We start from the raw sequence: 20,297 nt of genomic DNA on the forward strand, positions 1-20,297 counted from the left end.
CCTCTCCCAATATGCCATGATCAAATTAGCTAAACTAGCCCCGCATGGTGACCCCATGCTATGCCTGTTGTTTGGGCATAGAATTTTCCACCAAATGTGATGTAGTTTGACAAAACCAGTTCTACCATTTCTGCCAAGAGACTAATTTCATCATTAGGTGCTCCTAGCTCATGTAGTAGCAATCTAAGCCATTCAATCCCTTCCACATGTGGGATAGACGTGTAAAGATCCTTCACGTCAATTGTCAAGAAGTTCAGATGATGTCTGAACTTCAACTTTTGGATGTTAGCTAAAAATGACCAGGAATCTTTACAAACCTGTGGCTGTGACGTTACATATTTTTTCAACTGAAAGTCTATGTATTTTGCACAAGCGTATGTTGTACTTCCCCTAGCATCCACTAAAGGTCTCATTGGGGGACCATTAATGCATTTATGTATTTTGGGAATCACAAATAGGATCGGAAGTCTGGGGGCTGACATGCTAATGTAATTATATACGTCTACATCAATTCTGGCCTCTATAAACAGTTCTTCTATTAGTGACCGAATCCTCCCATAGGCCATGTTCAGTTAGTTACATGACACTTCTCTATAGGCGTCTGTTCGTATGATTTTCTCCATTCTTAATTGATAATCATTGCTTTTTGTGGGCTTGTGCTTGGCTGCTGGGACCTTCCTTTTGCTGCAGTAAGGAGTCTTTGGTTTGACTTGTGCTTTTACCCAGTTTTGCAACTGCACTTGAAATTACACTAACGTATTTTAGTAAATGCTGTGCTACCTTGGCATAAAGATCTTGTCTATAATAAAATGGCTGCAGGTGAACACAAACAGGAGTTCCGATAAAATAATTTGTAAGTTATTTGTGAATGAAAAACGAAATATTGCAATTATAGTGAAAATAGGGTAGCAAACCACATATGTCAGAGTTATTTGATTTTATCAGTGCTAATGGTTGCCAAAATAAGTACTGGTTTGTAGGTCAGTCTGATGTAGTTAACGGAAACATGACAATTTAGGAAGCAATTTCCTTGTTCTAGTAATGTTACTTGCATAGGCAATGGGCTAAATTCAGAGATAGTCATGCACATCTTTTTTAATAGTCTGTCACCTTCAGTGCAGTGATTATTAAAATCTCATTTGTTTCACTCCAGACTATATGAGATATAAAACTGCTGAACTACATGCTCGATTACCCAACACAAGCCCAATATTCTCGCTGTAATTAAAACTAGACAAACCCAGCATAAAAAAAAAAGTTATGCTTCCCTACCATATAATTCGTAATGAGCATGTAAAAGAGAAAAGGTGGTGGTATTGTTTTGATATTGCCCAACTACCACCGCATTTCTCCTTAGAACAAACCAATACCAAAATTCAGTTCAGCAGTGGTTACTTTTGTCAAAATAAAATGTATTGCTGCCCTTTACATGCCTCCTGACGACGATACAGCTATACTGGAAGATATCCTACTCTGGAAATAACCTAATATTTTTTTTTTCTTGTGGAATTATGTATGTGAAAGTCACTTAGTTGTACAAACTCATAACTCCCCTCCATCTAGTATGAAATTATACGGTTTCACTCAACTAATTAACAGCCTCACACATTATAGCAAGACATCATATTCCTTATTAGGTAGATTGTACTATCAGACCCTAGTGAATACATCACTGCAGGTACAAAGTGAGACACTCTCAGTGATTATCCCCCTAATCTATACAACCAGACATTCACCTAAAGAGCATTTTATTTACTTTATTTTACATTTGCTTACCAGGAAAGTCCAACTGGGCAGGTTGCCCATTTTCAGCAGAGGCCTAGGAAGAAGAGCTCCATTTTTTTAACAGTACAAGATAACTAACAGGAAGAATGAAATTCCTGTACAAAAAAATCATACAAACTACATTTCAGTATTCACATACATAATACTTTGTTGTAATACACAGTACCGGTGTTTAGATTAATAGCAGTTAAAAAGTGTGACATAATGCATTATTGTCAGATAATTCCAGTGGTTACATTGGAAGAAGTTAGAAGGATTACATAATACATTGAAAACAGTTCCAGTGTTAACATTAGTGATAGTTATGTACAGTTCATTACGATACAATCAGGTAGTCCAATGACATTGTTTACATTTTTGGGATATAGCAAGAAAGAGTACCTAAAGAACAGAAGGATCTGTATATACTGTGTGAGTAGTTAGCCACAGGTGCATATCCATGAACTAATTAAATGGGATTTGAAAAGGTTTTTAAAGTTGTCTTTGTTGGCTTGAGTTCTGATGTTAAGTGGTATGGTATTCCAAATTTCTGCAATGTAGTTGGAGTATAGGGAGTCTCCAGAGATATTTTTACTTCTAGAAACATCCATTAGAGATTTGTTGCTGGATCGTAGCAAGCATTTTCTTAGGTATTGCTTTAAAAGACCTTGTAGGGCTGGGTTGTTTTCAGGTTGGTAAAATATAGTAAGTTGGTTAAGAGTGAGCAGGTTGGGCAGTTCTAGCCAAGATAGTTGTTTAAGGGCCAGGCAGTGATGAGACCTAAAGGCCGACTCAGTAGCAAACTACTATTTTGTTGTAGCAAGTGTCTAATATCAACAAATCTGACATAGCCAAACTAATGCATATAGGGGATGCCTAGAGAAGTGTGGAGACTAGGTAGGTTCTGGAAGTAATGGTTTTGGTATTGTTGGATAGGTATTTTTGCATCTGTATAGATTTCCAAGTTTTTTGTGAATTTTTTTTATAGTTTGGGCAATATGTAGGTCAAACATCATGTTTTGATCTATTATAACACCTAGATGTTTGGTATGGGGAACTGGTGTAATAGGAGACTGTTGCTAGAAGTTATTTTGAATGGAGGGCTTGTAACTGTGACTTTGGTGGGATAGAATAGCATCAATTTAGTTTTGTTTGGATTAAGTATGAGCTGTGCATCTGATAGCCATATTTCAACTGATGTAAAGGATTCATGTGTCATTTTTAGAAGTTCTTGGAGTGTTGGGAGAGAACAGATTAGGGCTGAATTGCCACATACTGGACAATGTAGGGTGGCAGTATGAAGGTTGTTGTTGAACAGATTGAAGAGAAGGGGATGGAGCCTTGTGGGACACCTAAGTAACAGGTAAGAGGGATAGGTAGTTTTGCCATTGTACGTATTTGTCTGTGATCAGATTAGTAGTCCAGGAGCCATGCAAGAGTGGAGCAGCTTAGTTTGAGATTAGATAAAACAGTTAAGAGCTTATTATGAGAGACAGTATAGAAAGCTTTAGAGAGGTCAAGATAGATAGAAGGTACAAGGTTGCCTTCATTCCGGTGCCGATTAATTGTGTTAGAGAAGCTAATAAGGGCTGTGATAGTGCTGTGATAAGGGTGAAAATCATCCTGGGTCTTTGATAGAAGTTTGTTGGATAAGAGGAGGCTTAGAATTTGAGTGTGTATGTGACATTCAAGGATTTTTTGATGATGGTGATAGGCTGGCAATGGGCCAGAAATTAAAACCAGTAACCTTTTCCAAGTTAACACAGAAGTGTTCATTACTACCCTAGCATCTATTAAATGGAACTTCCTAAAAATCGTCCTCTTAGATGATGCAAATGAACTCAATACACCTTTCCTGAATACCCTAAATAGCCTTGTATGTACTGGAAGGAAGAGGCTAAAACAAATGCAAACTGGCTATCCAAAAAGAGTAGAATGGTAACACAGAATAGAGAAAGTATGGAAAGACTGGCAAAACAATCTAAAACACCACAGTGTCTTGAAAATTTCAGAATGCTTTGCTGTTGTAGTAAACAGCAAGTAAGAGACAAAAAATATATTATAACAACTTTCTGAACAGTAAAGCAATCTTGCATCATGGCCAAAAATTCAACCCCAACCCCTCTTCCCAATAACTCACCACTTGAAACTGCAATACAATTCAACTCTTACTTTATAGACACAATAGCAACTGTAACCAAGGATTCCCTGCATCTAATCCTAAGCTTGCCCAAAAGACAGCACCACATCTGCTTTCAAACTTGTGCCCACATCCTATATAAAACTACTCAAACCATGCCATAGTTCAGCCCTTATAAATTACGTCAATCCAGGAATCCCATGTTCCCTTTCTCTGGAAAAAGTCACATATCCCTCTGGACAAAGGAGGAACCTCAACAACCATTACTTGCTTTAGACCTACAGCAATCTTATCTCAGTCTCCAAAATACTTGAAAAATTTATTCAAAAACAAATTGCTAAACTATTTCCTTCAGGAAGGACTCCTATCCCCCACACAACATGGCTTCCATCCTTCCCATAGTACTAACACTGCATTTCTAACTTATAAACATACTGTTAAAGCTAGAAATAATGGCAAACTAGTCTCCTTATTTCTAGACTTGTCTAAAGCCTTCGACACAGTTTGTCACAGCAAACCTCTACTTTAAGTGCCCTCATTAGGTCTTTCTCAGCCCACCCCTCTATTATAGCTAACTATCCAACAGGTATCAGTAATCAAAATGGCACTCCACCCTCTCTTCATACCTCCCAGTCACCACTGGTGTACTACAAGGCTCTTTCCTTGGTTCCCTCCTTTAATATTCTTCTCAAACACCCTCTATACATCAGGCCTCTCTAATATAGTACACAGATGAAAGAGCACTACAGATGCGATGTTTGCTCTGAGAGTGTTGATGGAGAAAGTACAGAGAATGTCAGAAGGAGTTGCATTGTGTTTTTGTAGACTTGGAGAAAGCATATGACAGGGTGCCTAGAGAGGAGTTGTGGTATTGTATGAGTAAGTCAGGAGAGTCAGAGAAGTATGTAAGAGTGGTACAGTATATGTACGGGGGTAGTGTGACAGCGGTGAGGTCTGCAGTGGGAGTGACGGATGCGTTTAAGGTGGAGGTGGGGTTACATCAAGGATCAGCTCTGAGCCCTTTCTTATTTGCAATGGTGATGGACAGGTTGACAGACGAGATCAGACAGGAGTCCCCATGGACTATGATGTTTGCAGATGACATTTTGATCTGTAGTGAGAGTAGGGAACAAGTGGAGATGACCCTGGAGAGATGGAGATATGCTCTAGAGAGAAGAGGAATGAAGGTCAGCAGGACTAAGACAGAATATGTGTGTGTGAATGAGAGGGAGGATAGAGGAATGGTGAGGATGCAAGGAGTAGAGGTGGCGAAGGTGGATGAGTTTAAATACTTGGGGTCAATAGTTCAGAGTAACGGTGTCTGTGGAAGAGAGGTGAAAAAGAGTACAGGCAGGATGGAGTGGGTGGAGAAGAGTGTCAGGAGTGATTTGTGACAGACGAGTACCTGTAAGAGTGAAAGGGAAGGTCTAACAAGAGGGTAGTGAGACCAGCTATGTTATATGGGTTGGAGACAGTGGCATCGACAAAAAGGCAGGAGTTTGAGCTGGATGTGGCAGAGTTAAAGATGTTAAGATTTGCACTGGGTGTGAAGAGGGTGGATAGGATTAGGAATAAGTATATTAGAGGGTCAGCCCAGGTTGGAAGGTTTGCAGACAAAGCCAGAGAGGCAAGATTACGATGGTTTGGACATGTGCTGAGAAGGGATGCGGAGTATATTAGGAAAAAGATGCTAAGGATGAAGCTACCAGGTAACAGGAAAAGAGGAAGGCCTAAGATAAGGTTCATGGATGTAGCGAGAGAGGACATGCAGGTGGTTGGTGTGACAGAGCAAGATGCAGAGGACAGGAAGAAATGGAAACAGGTGATCCGCTGTGGCGACCCTAATGGGAACAGCCGAAAGAAGATGATGATGATGACTTCACATTCATTTGCACATCTGATAACACAGCACACCTCTAAAAAACATTAATAGGGAAGCTTCAACAGCTACTGAAACATTGCTTTGTAGCTCAACTCATGCTCAAAGAAACACAAACTACTATTTTCCCCCAATCACTCATGAAAAAAAACAATTTAAAGTTCTGTCTCAATAATACATCCACTGAAGTCGCTTCTCATAGCAAATTATTAGGGATGATAGTGGATAATCTTAAATTCAATCTTTATATACAAAAATAGTTAAGAAAAGTTCTTGTCTCAATAATACATCCACTGAAGTCGCTTCTCATAGCAAATTATTAGGGATGATAGTGGATAATAATCTTAAATTCAATCTTTATATACAAAAATAGTTAAGAAAAACTCAAACTAGGGATGCTTTACAGAGCCAAAACTCTCTCACCAACGCAACTATAACTACACTTGCCACTACTTATCCCCCCAGTTCTTTATGGCTCTGCCGTGTTTAAGTACCCCTTTCAGAACTTAAAAACTGTATAGCACTAAATAGCCTAAATTGGTTAGAACTACTCCATTGGCTAACATTTACACAGCTTCTTACTACCTATAGAATTATCCAGCATCCATCTGCTTGTCCAGCACTAAATACTATTTAATATAACTATGTTCCCAATACATCATTACAATCCAATGACCAAAAACTCCTGTCTGTCCACAAACCTATCAGATCTGCTGGGCAATGTATGTACTTGTGCAATGTTGCTAAGGCCTAGAACTCCTTATCTGTATCCATCATGTCAATACCCTCTCTCCCATCCTACAAAACCATTTTGAAAGGCTTCCTAGCAAAAATCTGGTTCTGTTCTTGCTCAATTCCAGATTAAACTATATCCCTAAATGTGAACAATTAACCTATTCATTCCATACACCTCCTCACTCTCCCCTTCCTCCCTCACTTCCTTACTATCAATTTATCTTCCCTGGCTCTGTCCCTAAATATACATAAGCCTGCTTTTCTCTCATTTCATTTGTAATTCCTGTTTGTATTATACTATCTTACCTTTAATTTCTCTATAAACTGGATAAAATGTCTCCAAATGTTAAAACTTTGTCTTATAACTTGTATCTATTCTTAACCATTGTTTCCATACTATGCCTATTTTGGTACAATTATTTAAACTGTATTTTTTTTTATATTTAAGACTGTTAAATTATTGTTCTTAAAATGTTTTGTAATACTTTGGAGTTTTTCTTCCCGGGCCTCCACTGAAAATGGGTTCTTACCCAGAATCATCAGATGCCAATATATACATGTGCAGTATTATATTACCTAACAGCAGTGCCACTGTGCCAGATACAAAAAGAACTCTGGTTTTCTTTTACTTTAAAGCTACAAGATCAAAATAAAACCAGTTTTCCACCTCAGACTTTGGGGCTGCACATTTAATTAGTACAACTATCCTAATGAAAGAATTACTTAAACTAATTTTTTTTATACTCCAACCTGACCTTGCATCTGCGACATGCTACTAATTAGGAAGCCCTCTCTTCTCAAACTACTACACAATGCAACCAAATTAGTATAAAATGGATATGCCAGGCATGTGTGTATGAAATGGTTATTGCTACATGACATCCTTATATTACTTTGCTTGCTTCTGTTGAATCAGAAAATATTTCATGGAAAGGACTCCTCTGAGATGTCACATAACTATTACAATGGAAGGCAGATTAATACAACAGGAATCAGCACTGTTATGCCAATCTAAAGTGATACAGTACTTTCTAAGTAGATATGCTGTTTTGGAAATGCCTCTAAGGGTGCCACAAAGGATAGGCTGAGAACAAATTTAAAGACTTGTTTTTCATGTCTCTGTCCTTGAGAAGAGTTCAGACAAGTCTACCTCAGATGTTCTTTAATTGAGAAGGAAACATGCAATAATTTTAACTTGCTTGGAATTATTGGAATACACCTTTAAAAAAAGACAGAAAAAGAAGGCGACTTGCATTATTTCTGTGAAATCAAGCTTGACCTTAAGTTCTCTGCATATTTGCTTTGCTGGACTGTTTCACACCAACTTATGCCTCTGTTAATCATAGTATCAGCTAAAATAAATGTTCCATGAAGTTCTCATTTGGTGGCCTTTTCATCTGTAAAGGCACTCAGTTATGCTGGCTAAAAGATTGAAAATCTATTGGGACTGGTGTCTCTCTAGCTGATGGGATTGCAGTGATGAACCTCACTGTTAAGTACATTGTCTTAATAGTTTAATCACCCTTCTTAGTCATTACATGTGATGCATTATGTGCTCCAGTTTTCCTACAAAAAAACTAGCAGTTATATCTACAACATACAAGTTGGCATCATGGACAGGACTGGGGAACACTGGGGCAAATGTGCATCAAAACTCTTCCCCCACTTTATTTTTGGTCCAAGGTGGAAACGAGCAATGATGCGGATAATAAAAGAATACCCAGATAGACTAACTCCAGACCATGGTCCTGTATAGTGCAGGAATTAAAATCAAGCTAAACCCTTTCTTACAGCTTACAGAATCTGGTAAAGATGTCATTGTAAATCAGGGGACTACAGTACTAGACCTGAGGTTTTCAAAGAGGGATACAGAATAAATTTCTGATATTTACAATCCGGGATAAAGAATGAATTTAAGTATTTACAAAAAACTGGGATCACAAATTGTTCTTCAAAGCAAATTACAGGACGGAGGTTAGAAATGAAAATATTAGTGAATGGCAGTCAGTTTCACTGCAAGCCTGCAGAAATAAGCCCAAACTTAAGAATTTAATCTGGCAAGTTTTAGATCAGTGGTAGTTAAAAATCACAAGAATACTTCTGATGAAAAGAATTATGGAGTGCATCTGCATATGCAGGTATTCCCAGCTGACTTTAATCTCTTAAATTGCGTAAACTGAAGAGTGGAATAGATCAGGCTATAGACAAAGACCCAGCTGTGCATGAGAACACTAAATACAAAGGTTAATAACTTGGTAAGTTAAGAAACTGTCAGGTAAAACTAGTATGAATGATAAAGTTAAGCCATGGCTGTTAACTCTGATGACACATAAAGCAAATGGAGGGAGATGGTGCTTTTCAAATAAGGTGGTGGTGAAGGTAAACAAGAAACAAAACATACATTCTGGAAAAGTAAGGCAAAAAAACCCCCAACTTAAATGACGTCAGAGGAGTGATGGCTAGTTCAGCCAAGAAGGGCTGGAAAACTTTATATACAAACCAAAGGAGCATATAGAAGAACAAAATATAGTGAAGCTTTAAATAAAAAAAAAGTTGATTGAAAGAAGGAGGGAAAAACACAAACACCCATCCACCCCAGAAAATGGCTACATCTCAGTTTTCATAAAGGAAGAAAAGATAGTAGATAAGACCAGGAAGGAAAGGCTACCTGTTCAATCACTAATGTTCAAAAAAGATCAAAAATGTAAACATGGTAAAGGCAGTGGGCATGATGTGCTTCATACAGCCTTCAAACAGATTTGTTTTTGGCAGAACACAGGAGGACGGAATGCTACTAAAGAATTGAGAAGGATAGGTGTGTGTGTGTGTGTGTGTGTGTGTGTGTTTAATGTATGGCAGCAAGAGAAAGGTAAAACTATCAGAGTATCATTTCTGAATGAAGGGACTATGACAAAGGCACAGTGGTAAGCAAGCCGCTGATCTCTGCAAAATTTAAGTAGAATTTTTCACGGTATATTTCACTTTTGAACTGCATTTTTAACATGTCAATGCTTATTTGAACTGCTTTTTTCTGAAACTGTTGCATTTTGTTTGCTGTAGCATAGACTAGATTCAGACTTGCTGAATAAAGTTCTGTTTGTATAACTTGAGCACTAAACCAGGCTATCTTTGGTCGGAGAGATTCCCCTGCACCCTAGTTGCAGGAGTGTGCATTCAGAACTCACTTGATTGAATGTTGCTGAAACAAGGCTCAGTTTTGAGCTTTTTATTGGTCAATTTGCTTAAATCAGTTTGCTCTCATTTGCTACATAAGCAAATCCAAGCCTTCTGCTGATCTCTGCAAAATTTAAGTAGAATTTTTCACTGTATATTTCATGTTTGAACTGCATTTTTACTATATCCATGCTTATTTGAACTTGGGCGGCCACAGTGGTGCAGCAGTTAGCCTTGTTGACTCACAGCAAGAGGTTCTCCGGTTCGATCCTTGGCTGGGGTGCCCTTCTCTGCGAAGTCTGCATGTCCTCCCTGTGGTCGCGTGGGTTTCCTCCGGGTGCTCCAGTTTCCTCCACATCCCAAAGACATGCTGTAGGTGGTTTGGACACTCTAAATTGGCCCTAGACATGAGTGTGTGCATGTGTGTGCCTTCCGTGGAAGGTTGGGTGCCGGGCTGGCAACTAGACACCGTAAAAACTCTACTGCCAATCATGAGCGGACACGTGATCTGCTGTGGTGACCCCTAACCAGGAAAAGCCAAAAGAAGAAGAAGATTGCTTATTTGACTTGAGCACTAAACCAGGTCATCTTTTGTTGGAGAGGGTTCCCCTACACCCTAGTGGCAGAAGTGTGCAGTTAGAACTCATCTCATTGAAGGTTGCTGGATTAGGACATTCTTTTTTGCTTTATCATTTAAATTTGTTTAATTTGTTTAAATTGGTTTGCTACATAAGCACTGTGTTTGCATGGGCTTGCTTTTGTTTGCACATCCCTCACTGCCAAGCACCCAGACACAGACACTTTTGCCTGTACATTTTCGATTAGCACTCTGCTGGTGCTCCATCAAGTTCTTGTGATTAACTCACTGACGGGTGATGTATTCAGTGAAGCTCCTGAGGCACCAACACAGATCCTCCCCACTAGCCCTTCATATTTTTTGTCCATTTCTTCTGTTCTCTACTTTACCTGATCCTTCCTGCCCTCTCCCTGTTTTCTGACCACATCAACTTACCTAGCATTATGGATGGACAATTTCCCCAGTTTCTCCAGCCAGCCTGGTCAACATGAGCATCTTGAAGCAATGTAGCAATTGCCTCATGTACACGGACAACCCACTTCTAATCCAGACAAATTCATTTGAGAGAAGCATCTACATCAAGAATTTAGAATCCAGGCTCTCTTGCTCACCAGTCTGACCAGCCTTATCTGCAAGGCCATGGAACGAATTATCAAGGACCTTATTTACAAAGATATAGGAAATCTCCAAATTCTCAACCCCACTCAGTTTGGTTTGTCAAGAGAAGATCATGCCTGTTAAACTTGGTGGACTTCAAGACAGTCACCAAAGCCCTAAACAAGGGCAAATCTGTGCATACAGCCTACCTAGACTTTAGCAAAGGCTTCTGACACAATCCCTTACTCAGGCATCATTGATAAACTCACCCAGCTGAGTATCAACCCATATACTGTCAGGTGGGTTGCAAACTGGTTCACTGATGGAACTCATACTGTCAGAACAGGAAACTCCACCTCCTCCAGCAGACCTGTAACCAGTGGTGTTCCACAGGGATCAGGTCTGGGACCCCTATTTGGAATCTATTTCTCAGAAGTACAGGCTAAAACTAAAGGACTGTGGCTGACAGTTTGCTGGTGACTGCAAACTGGAAATGGCCACTGAAACCCCTAGCAATGTCAACATCCTGCAAGAAGGTCTTATGCAGACTAATGACTGGTGCCATGGTCATGGTCTTAAACTTAATGCAAAAAATGTATCATCCTCTTCTGCAAGGGTGATGTTCCTGCAAAGTACCATATCAATAGCAATACCTTAAAGCAGTCAGTGGTGAGACAACTGGGCACAGGTTGATAGCAGCTTTAACCTTGATCACCATGTCTCCACAGTGGTAAGACGGGCATTTTATACTGCTCATCTCATAAGGGCATTGCCTTCACGAAAAAAAAGCGTTATAACCACCAGTGTACTCTTCTCTCATCAGGCCAATAATAGAGTAAAATGCTGTCTTTGGTATGTTCCTTTCCAAACACCTGCAGCAACTGGAGAGACCAGAAAGGTTCCTTACAAAGGAAATTCAAGGTCTTCAAGATTTGTCATATGCAGACAGACTGAAATCATTGTCACTTTATTCTGCGTCAGACAGACTGCTTAGAGGTGACCTGTGCCTTGCATATAGAGCAATATCTGACACAGCTTTAATGGAAATGTTGCACATTTGCAAGTCAAATGGCAAATGGGTCACTCGCTCAAAGGACTTTAACCTAGTATGTGAAGCAGACAGATGGGATGATGTTAATTCAGAACAAAAGACTGAACAGGTAGTGCAGGACCACATTATATAATGAAAGGGAGTAAAATGAAAAACATACACTTGAAGAAAAGCAGGGAGGTGAATATGATGAAATCCGAGTAACAGAACATGATTTCAAGTCTGAGGGCTAAATATAACGGACATTTGAGAGTAAATATTAAATGAAGACAGTGCACACAAAGCCATGACATCCAATTAAAATATTTGTGAGACTATGGTTATACCCTCATCCAACAGAAATAAGCCAATCTTTGAACTAAAAGAAATTTCCATTAACAAAACATTAATGTCAGCCTGGAAGCACACAAAGGAAGGGTCACCTATGCAGTAAGGGATTCAGATGCTAAAGACTGGGCTCTGAGACAGGCCTCTCTTTTTGCCAAAAAAAGTATACTTGAATTCTTCCACTTATGCCACTTTCAGATTTATTATCCATCCTCCTTTGGCTTTAATAGGCACAACCAGCATCTTTCATTCAGTACAAGGTGCCAAGCCAGAGTAAGATTTGGATACAAGAAATAACTGTAATGCTTTCAGAACCAGTAATAGTACTGTACTTAGGAAAGTGGGGCAGCTAATGCTAGGAATTACTGGAGCGAGAGAAAGTAAAGGCGTTAAGGGCTCAGACATGTGAAGGAGTGGTCAGGAGGGACATCATCCACTTCTAGTTCAAAATTAAAACCAGACAAATCTATCTTGCAAACAGTTTGTTGGGAGCAGACAAAGGGAAAATAGTGCAGATCAGAAGTGTGGCAAAGAAAAGGTATTTTCATTATCTTGAATTATGAAAGCAACACTGATTCTCTGAAGTAAAAAACATCCTAGACAGAACAGTTCAGCACTGCTTCACAGGGAGTGAATTACAGACTTACATAAAGTTTCATCAGCACTAAGGCTGAAGTGCAGGTACAGAAGACAAATGACAGTCTCTTCTTTTTGTTTGCCATGTCTTGCTTTAACTATAGGATTTATCACCACAGTACATTAATTTGAACTGTATTTTTGCAAGGGGGACTTCACCTCCTGCATCCACTGATATAGCTGCTCTGTCTCCACATCACAGCTGCGTGGCTTTGAAGTTACAGTAAAAAGGAGAAAAGTAGATTCATTTCAAGTTTGTTTCGGAGCTGATGCATTCTCACAGTGGTAGGATGCATGAAGACTGAGCAAAGGGGCATAACCCCCTTCCTCCATTGAGTAGTACAGCCCCCTCTGAAAAATGCTTTAAAAGTCTGAGTACATTATATGTAGCATTGATCAAATGAGGGTGATACAACAGTCTGGACAGCAGGCAGACTGCTGAGAGGTTTAGTATAGATAACATCAAGCAGACTTAAGTTTTATCATTAGATTCATCTGAAGGATACACCAACGCATAAAACACACAGCTAGTCTCCACTGCTGTAGAAAGATTAGCCCTACCCACTCATTGGTAAATTTAGATTCTGACTGAACATATTACATTCTAATGCAGAAGAATAGTGTCTATTTTCTGTGTCAGCACTTAACCATTTTCAAACACTCAGGACCACATTTCCTCATAACTACTCAAAAGCAATTCTCATTATTCAAGACTGTCCACAAGCAATTGTATAGTTAACTGTACAGTCACAAGATACATGCAGAGATTCAAACCCAGGATGCAGCTCATTATCAATTTGTTTTTACTGCCAGGCAAAAATTAACCCAATGTCTCATTTTCTCATAAAGCTGCAAATTAGGATATGCTTTCTGCAATTAAATATACTTACATGGTGTATCAGTCTATGAACGACCTTTTCTATTATTGTCTTCTTTGTAATTAGTTCATTTTCCGTTTCAATTTCACTTTCTATCTCTTTCAAGTACCAGTTGACCAGTTCACTCTTCCTAACAGCATCTTGATCATCTAAGAAAAAAACATGTTTTATATGTAAAATGCACATCAACTAAGAAATCTACAAAATAATAAATGGTGTTTTTTCCTTTGCAAGTAAAACTAAATATGAATACAAAATATGGAAGCATATAAATGATTCCCTTCATCTTTACCATAAAGTTTCAGAAAAACGAAGGGATAACTTAGTATCTGAAAGGTAATATTTAAGCGGACAAATCTGATGTGCATAAGTTAACCATTCCCAAATAATGAAGTACAAAAACCACAACTTCTCCTCTGGTTGATAAAAATATGCCTAACCTGTATACAAGACTAAAGGGACTAATAACATCTTAACTGCTTATATTTTGCTATCGATATCCATATGACAGAGCTTCCATGTTCTCAGTTTTTGTATTATATTTTGTTCAGTCCCTTCCCACATATACTTAGCTGCCAAATCAGTATATCATTTTTAAACAATTCTCCTAAATACTTTATTTTATCATGTCCTCAAATACAGATACTGCTGAACCCATTTGTATGCGGGTACATAATTTAGAGCTATTGCTTTTGTTTTAGCTTCATTAATTTTATATCCCAAAATGCTTGAAACTGTCCTAATTTGTTCCACAGAACTGTAATATCCCTTTTGGGTTTTGTCAAGTATAAAATACTATTGTCTGCAAATACAACCAGATTTTTCTTGACTATACTAATCATATCCTTGAATTTCTGAGTCCCTTGTTTTCTTAGCCAGTGGTTTTAAATATAATGCAAATAGTAAAAGGGAGAGAGGACACCCCTGCCTGGTACCTCTGGTCAAGCAGAGATTATCGGAGAGGACCAAAACCACCTTAATTTTCACCTCCAATACACTAGATATTTGTTTTGATAGTCTGCTTTTTTGTTACTCTGAGGAGAAAGTACAGTTTTGTAAGTAAATTTACCATAACAGTAGATGTTAGAATGATCACTACTGGAGTAGCCTTAGCTAAATGGGCTATATCCAGCCAAGGATATAATAAGCAGGCCAGGTTCAAAAACTTCAGGGTACCTGCCACGTGCCCAAGCCATCAATCAAGCTCAGTATTCAATCAAATCAAGGGCAGGTTTGGGTGCTTTCATGCTAACAGAGAGAGGGAAACGGAGCCCTGAAATGACAATCCTAGGAACAAAAATGACCACGCCCTGGAATAAATACCACACCCAATCCTGTTTTGATGCTCTATATACCCCAGCCTATTTACTACTATACAAAATTAGTTTTTTATATCATTCTCTGTTGACTGTTTTCCTCAATTCTTTTACTGATCAAATTGTAGTACATGGAGTGCTGTGACTATACTCTTAAATCCAGAAAGAAGAATTTCAGCTCTTACCTGTAACAAGACTCAATCTTAACAGCGCTTGGGGGTTCTTAACTACATCTTGGTAGTGACACTATAAGCACTGTTAAGATTGTATCTTAAACTAGAACTAAGAGGACAGTGCCAGCCAACAAATAACCACAGCAGACGATAAAACTGCTTTAAAAGTGGTTAGAACTTAAATGTGTAAGAATAAAGTATCTAACAGTTTTTAAAAGCTGTTTTACCTTATGTCAGAGTCAGTTTCTATCTGCTGTACCTCTCAAATGTCCCTGATTAAGGGGAACACCTCTGAATTTGCCCATTTTTATTCTTTCATAACTTTTTTTTTTGTTAAATAACTGAGGACAACAGTTACTCAATAATGCCACAAAGAATTTCATACTTGTTACTGTTCAAAAAAACGCATGCTGATGCAAAACCTGTTATTCAATTAACAATTGAATTAGAGCAATATTTAAAAAATGTCCAGGATTTTTATCCTTTGTACCTCCATTATTTTTGAATTTGTTCAGAATTCTTAAGCAAAGTTTGACACCGATAAGTGCCTTACCAGCTTTCAAAGCAGGTAAAACACTGAGCTCCTACACCTTTTTTCCCCTGTAACTTGTAGTACTTGGAGCAGACAAAGCTCTATGCACTACAAAAAATTATGATTGGGTCTCCAGCCATAATCCCCTATTATATGTCTGTGACAAAGATGCAAAGAATAACCTGAAGAGCAACGCTCAAGAGGAGAGTTTCTTGGCATCCCTGCTTCAAACATAAGCTGGTTATGATCAGACATTATCATAATCCTCTATGTCAAGTGCTGCTCTAAAAATAAAAAAAGCAAGGTTTTGCTCCTGTTGATTCTGTTTATATTTTCCTATTATATACTTAAAGACAAAACAAGCCTAATGAGTGGACCAGTTTTCAGTAAATTATTTTATTAAATATACTCTATTCATTTTTAGTCTAATTCCTCCTAATCAACTGCCATAGGTTTTCAATATGCCCAGCAATGTTATGGAATGATGCACTGCAGAATATTTGTATCCCTTTTCTGACAGGTGGATACAATTATCCCACTCTGACTTTGCAATACTAAAAGTTTTAAATTTCCTGATAATACCAAAGGATTTTGAAGGGTTTACCATGATCTGGAAGCCTTTACTTGGAAGATTTACACAGTGCAGTAAGCATGAGTGATTCAGAGACTGTTCTGTTGCTATAGTTGTACACTGCTGACAGCTGTTGTGCAGACAGCAGTCTCTGGTGAAGATGCATGGAAATGCAGCAGTCTGGGGGCACAGTTAATACTAGTCATTTGTACCCCACAGAAATAGTACCAACACTAGAATAATATGGTAAATAGATGCAGAAAACTGCATTACAGAATTATTTTTCTTGCAGGGAGAAAACAATGTATGCCATCTTTGATGGTGTACACTCATCCACTGCTATGGAACGGTCATGGAATTTACCATAACTACAGGTAGGTACCATGCAGCCATCCACGTGTGTGATTAAACAAGTGTATGTAAAACTTGCCTGGATGGTCACTTTGGGAAATGAGAACAGAGAAACTGCCTCTTTGCAGGACTATGCTTGAGGGTGTGTGGGAGTGGTCCTGTGGGAGCAACCATGTATGTAAGAGATGCACGAGTATGTCTCTGCGTGTTGAGCGGTGATTGTACAACCATGTGCGAGATGGTAAGGAGAACACCAAGTCATGTCTGACAGCACACTGTTCAATTCAGAGACATGATAATTAACTATTAATGAGGTATTTCTAAATCCACTTTTACCGCAGCTCTAAATCAGGGATCACCGTCATGCTAATTGGTAGACCCACGTTGACCAGTTAGTGCTGGAGGTCATAAATTTTATCCCTAAAATTCGAAGAAATTAACGGTTTTCAGTTGCAATTTAAACAATTCATTAATGGACGAGTTTTAATTTGTTTTTCTGTATTTACTATTGAATGCCATCTTTAAAACTATCGAATTTTTATAAATATATTTTCTGATTCTAATTTCGGTAAGTACCATACTTCATGACATGCATACTACTAGTTCACCTGCAGTGCTTTTTCCTGGTTCCATGAGCTGATAAATGCTAGAATATTCAGGTCTTTTCTTCAGTTTGCTGCAGTTGATTTTTTTTATCAAACTATTATACTCCTTTATGATAGAATAGTAAATGAGATACCATTTCTTTAACATTTCTTCTTTCTGTGCCATAACTAGCCAAGCGAAGCATTTATCTTATTCTTGGACCCTCTAACATTCAACTCCTCTTTGATCAGTTACTTTTATCCTGGTTGAACTATCCTGAATGTTATTCATTTCAATTAATTCTTCTCAGATTCTTTGATTACTTAGCAATATTGTTCATTTTTTTTTTCTTCTGGCTCGCCTTGAGTCTAGTTTCCTGCCCTACATCTAAACATTATTCTCTTACAATTACTGGTGATAAATTTCAGTCCTTATATCGATTAAGATTACACATTCCTTTCATACCCTCATAATCTATTACATGGCCGTTTTTTGTGATTCAATTAAATATCTACTTTGAGGTTTACCATTTCCATTTAATACTGTCAAATTTTACATGTTTATGTATCTATGGCTCTACTGAAAATCTTTTATATATTATATATAGTATAACTTGTGGATAATCCTTTTCCAGCTATAAAACCACCCATAATCATTTAAATTACATTCACCTGCTGTTATCAAATATTTCCCACAGATACTGTCGGACCCTATTAACCTCAGTGAAATGTATTAATTTAGTAATTTATAATTCTCTCTCTTCCATGTTAACTCAATTAAGATGCACATGCCTTATTTTGCTATTTAATTTTGATTTTTTTTTTTATTTACAAGGGTAACATAGCCTCTCTTAGCTCTTACAAATTCCATTTCTTTATTGGCTCCAAAGATGTTATGCTTATAATCTTGAATTACAAGTGCTTCTAAATAATCAAAGTTAACTAAAAATTCAAATAATTGGACTTGTGTCAGGAAATTCTTGTAATCCATCTTATTTAGTAGTCTGGCAAGCATTCTACACCAGAATGTTCACAGTGCTGTTATACTTGTTACTGGAATCCAAGATTAGTTGACCATGTCTTCTAGTCTCTGGGTGGTATTCAGTTACATGGACGCGTTAAGACCATCTGTGAATAAGTGCATCTAAGCCCCAATTCATAGAAGTCATTCATGCTAACACCAGAAACCTGCAAATAAGCCGCAGCAAATGAACATTATATGATGTAAGTGAGGGATGATGTAACCCATCATATGCTAATGAAAGGTTCTCTTGCCTATTTCCAATTTAGTGAATTTTTCCTGCTTTTTCATGCTGTCCACAGATACGTTATATAAAGGAGAGTGTTGTCAATCTTATCTACTTTCCAGTCTTTGAAAGTGCTGTCACTTGCTGCTAGTCTTGGCTGAGCCAAAACTGCTTGTGTCTAACAGTGCTCGTCAGTTGAGGAGGCGGCAATATAGACAGATAATTCATTATAACTGATAATCCAGAGAAACTTGATAGGGTATTATAAAGGTTTCAGTATGACCCCTGGAGGAATGCATGGACATCTATCCCTGTGGATACTCGGGTATGTATATAACCCTCAAAATACTTGTCACTGACCTTCCAGAGACTGACTGTAGATATGTTGGGGATCTCACAGGCTTCAGCCTTGAAGAAACTACAGCAGTTCTTGAATGGACGTTTAGCACATGTGGAGTGGTACATCTATTTCCTGGTGTCACCTCAGGACTGAGCCAGAACTATAAGTGCCTTTTATGAGGTACTCATTGCAACAGACTGCATCAGTGTTGCAATTAGGGCCCCCTTACTAGTCCATGGGGTGAGTGGCACTGCAAGAGGAAGGCCTACCATTCCATCAATTCTCAGGTAGTGTGTGTGATGCATGGGGGTGCCTCACTAATGTGCCTGCCCAGTATCCTGCCAGTGCACGATTCCCATATCTGGCACTCTACCACCTCTTCCTGCATAGTAAGATGCCCAGTGTTAATCTTATTGGCAATTAAAATATTTTTTTTCTTTTTCTTATTGTATTCAAGTAGTTATTCATGGTAAAATGTATTCCTGAATACTAAGCCATTTTTCCTTTGTTTTGCTCCCACCTTGTCATTTTCTTCCCCAGGTGATGCTGGATATCCACTGGAACATGGCTCATGACTCCAGTGAGAAATCCAAATGGGACTGCAGAAGACATCTATGACACAGCTTGCCCCAGACATGTATTGTCATTGAAAGGGTCTTCGGCATACTGAAGAGTCATTTTAGGTGCCTGGATGAGTCTTTGGGTGCCCTTCAGTATGACCCAACTACTGCATGCTGGCTGTTTACTGCATGTTGCATTCTGCAGAACATGATCATTCACCGGTCTGGTGGCGAAGTGACCTATGCTGTCACTGCAGCTCCCAGTTCCAGTAACACTATGATTAATGACAACCAAATGGCAACAGTAGTAGGGCCCCAGGCTGCTGCATGGCATACTGCTGTGCAGGTAAAGGGGTAGCATCTAGTCCAGAACTATGGATCATGACATTCAAGTTAATGTTTCCTTTCTTGTAAAAAAAACAGATAATTCATGGGGTCCTGTATCACTTGAGCAAATAAACAGTTTAGCAAAAGGCATTTCATTGGAAATGCTGTTCATCAAAATCCACTCCCATACCCCCCGCTAATTATATATACCAACTCAGAGATCACACAACACTGGGGAAAGGGCAAATTTCCTGATCCTCACTGTACCATGATCTCAGCATGAACAGTTCGAATAACAGCATGTTCAATGTAAGTGAACCGAAAATTAAGTTCGCTGAACTGAATTTTCGCTGAGTGATATAGACCCCAATTCATGCATGGAGTGATATCTGTGGACTTTGTTGCGTGGCACAGTCTGCCTTTACTGTCCACCTGACATTCCTTCTCATCTTTAAATATTTTTTTGTTATATTTCAGAAGAGCTACTGTTTGCAAAAGTCATACCAGAGTGCTCAATTACTTCTGTTCAGTGATGTCA

The 20,297-nt window shown here is 38.5% G+C and overlaps 1 protein-coding gene across 3 annotated transcripts in view; it reads right to left on the reverse strand.

The window, feature by feature from the left end:
- The window catches only part of LOC122796327 (maternal DNA replication licensing factor mcm6-like), a 501,477-nt gene that overhangs the window by 8,572 nt on the left and 472,608 nt on the right, over window positions 1-20,297 (reverse strand). For 2 of the 3 annotated variants that reach the window (XM_044064723.1, XM_044064721.1), the window contains exon 16: window positions 13,771-13,907. In XM_044064723.1, the coding sequence (XP_043920658.1) occupies window positions 13,771-13,907 (137 nt within the window). Of the gene's footprint in view, window positions 1-13,770; window positions 13,908-20,297 lie in introns of those variants that run through there. The other variant, XM_044064724.1, reaches the window with a different exon arrangement.

The sequence above is a fragment of the Protopterus annectens genome, chromosome 3.part0, assembly GCF_019279795.1.
Source record: "Protopterus annectens isolate FY-2018-M chromosome 3.part0, PAN1.0, whole genome shotgun sequence".
Taxonomy (NCBI): domain Eukaryota; kingdom Metazoa; phylum Chordata; order Ceratodontiformes; family Protopteridae; genus Protopterus; species Protopterus annectens.